Genomic DNA, 2,101 nt, shown 5'->3' on the forward strand with positions numbered 1-2,101 from the left:
TACATAGCTCAGAATTGTAGTGATCCTCTTGTTTTCAGCCTTGCTAGCACTGCTGGGATTATAAGCGTACGTCACCATGCCTAGTCTCGGGGGCAGGGCTGGCACAGCATGTGGTTCTAGAGATTGAGCCCCCCACCCGCCCCCGGTCCCTGTGCTTGCCTAAGCAGACACTTAGTCCATTGAGCTATCTCACTGGCCCTTATGTTTTGAGAGAAGATCTCACCAAGTTGGCCATGCGGGGCTCAAATTTATGCTCTTGCTGCCTCAGTCCCCAGAGTTGTGGGGTTGCAGGTGTGTACCAGCAGGCCTAGCTCAAGGACCCAATAGTTTAAAAACCAGATTTTTCCAAGATTTTACTTGGAACAATATAGGTTATACCTCCCCCCAAAAAAGAGGAATCATACAAATCATTAAACCAATATTGAACAATGGTAGACTAAGTAACTTACTACAATGTAAATGAAATAGTGCATTAATACTGTCAGTATATTATACGTGATCTTCAATCCACGTAGTACAGATATATTTACAAAATATAAATTTATATATATTGTCTGCATAGCTGACACGCATATTTACACTTTTCTCATCTTTCTCTGTGCTGTAGGTCACCAGGAAATACGTTGCAGAGGCTCCTCCACGAAGACTCACGCTAGTCTTGTTTTCTTTCTCACAGCGTGTTCATAAGAAGGGAGTGGTGTTCCTTTGCTGGACTCTGGCTGCCGCGTGTCATGAGCCTGCACAGCTCGAGGACGGGCCTGTACTTAATGATGACAGACCTGTCACCAGTATAGCAGCAGCACAGCAGGGGCAAAGGCAAGCAAACGAAGGAGTGTGTGCGTTCCTGGCCCAGAAGGAAGGTGGCCCTCTTCTGCCATGAACCGCTACACCACCATGCGGCAGCTGGGCGACGGCACCTATGGGAGCGTGCTGATGGGCAAAAGCAATGAGTCGGGAGAGCTGGTGGCCATCAAGAGGTGCGTGAGCGTCGCCGCGGGGCAGTGGTGTGAGGTGGTCATCTGTGCATCACCATGGCGTGTCCTTCGTGTGTTGGAGAACTTTTCTGCATGAAGAGAGGGGTCTGGCTCACAATCCTGGCTAGGGTCACTAGTGGACAATAAGGAAATTACCAAGAAGGAACATCTTGATGTCTGTTTCTTTAAGTTTCCCCTTTGTCCAGATACATTCCTAAACCATACATCTTAAGAGTACCTCTTTTCGTACCTCACACATGTGTACTGAAACTGTAAGTAATGAATGTTTTCAAATTTTGAGTAGTTTAACATTTCTTTCAAGTTATAGGCCTCTAAATGAGGTGTGGTGGTACATGCCTGTAATCCCAGCACCCGGGGAGGCTGAGGCAGGAGGGTACAAAGTTTGAGCCCAGGCTGGACAATCTAATGACTTTGATCTCGTCTCAAAACAAAAAGTAAAAAATGGCTGGACCTGTAGCTTAGTAAGAAGCCCCTGCATTCAGTGCCCAGTGTAGTGAAAATAAATGAAGCTCTTAAAATAATATTTTATTTACGGCTGGGGAGATAGCTCAGCGGTCTGAGCGCATGCCTGGCAAGTGCAAAGACTTGGGTCCATCCCTCATACCACATGCCGTGCTAGGCCCTTGCTGGGCCAGCCACCAAAACTGGGATGATGGCGCACGCCTGTAATCCCAACGCTGAGACTGAGACAGGAGGATCAGTATGGAATCTAAGTTGCGTAGTGAGACCCTGTACCAAATAACTAAATCAAAGATTTTTAAAAAAAAATTTTCCCATAATTTTATTAAGAAACAAATAACAGTGAAATAGTTTCAAACCAAATTGGTAGGACAGTTTCAATAATTAACACATTGCATACATTCTTCCTAGTGGTTAATTGCTGTACAAGATGCGGACATGGTATCCTATTTACAAATACTATTAGAATAAATCCCTCTATTCATTAAAAGTATATAACTATATAACTATCCTGACCATTTTGAATACACAGATACAAAATTCATCTGTATCCCCTTTTTTGTTTAGTTCTGTCATTTGAATATTATAGGTGTGTTAACTCAGCAAAATATTCTAAAAGAGTCCAGTAGACCATAATAGTATTGGGT

At 44.0% G+C, this 2,101-nt stretch overlaps 1 protein-coding gene across 5 annotated transcripts in view; it reads left to right on the forward strand.

Moving 5' to 3' along the window:
• Positions 1-2,101, forward strand: part of Mak (male germ cell associated kinase) — a 64,578-nt gene that overhangs the window by 10,199 nt on the left and 52,278 nt on the right. For all 5 annotated transcript variants that reach the window (XM_004628365.2, XM_004628366.2, XM_004628367.2 and 2 more), the window contains exon 2: positions 677-977. In XM_004628365.2, the coding sequence (XP_004628422.1) occupies positions 877-977 (101 nt within the window). In that variant the 5' untranslated portion in view covers positions 677-876. The remainder of the gene's footprint in view (positions 1-676; positions 978-2,101) is intronic.

The sequence above is a fragment of the Octodon degus genome, unplaced genomic scaffold, assembly GCF_000260255.1.
Source record: "Octodon degus isolate 3935 unplaced genomic scaffold, OctDeg1.0 scaffold00023, whole genome shotgun sequence".
Taxonomy (NCBI): Eukaryota; Metazoa; Chordata; class Mammalia; order Rodentia; family Octodontidae; genus Octodon; species Octodon degus.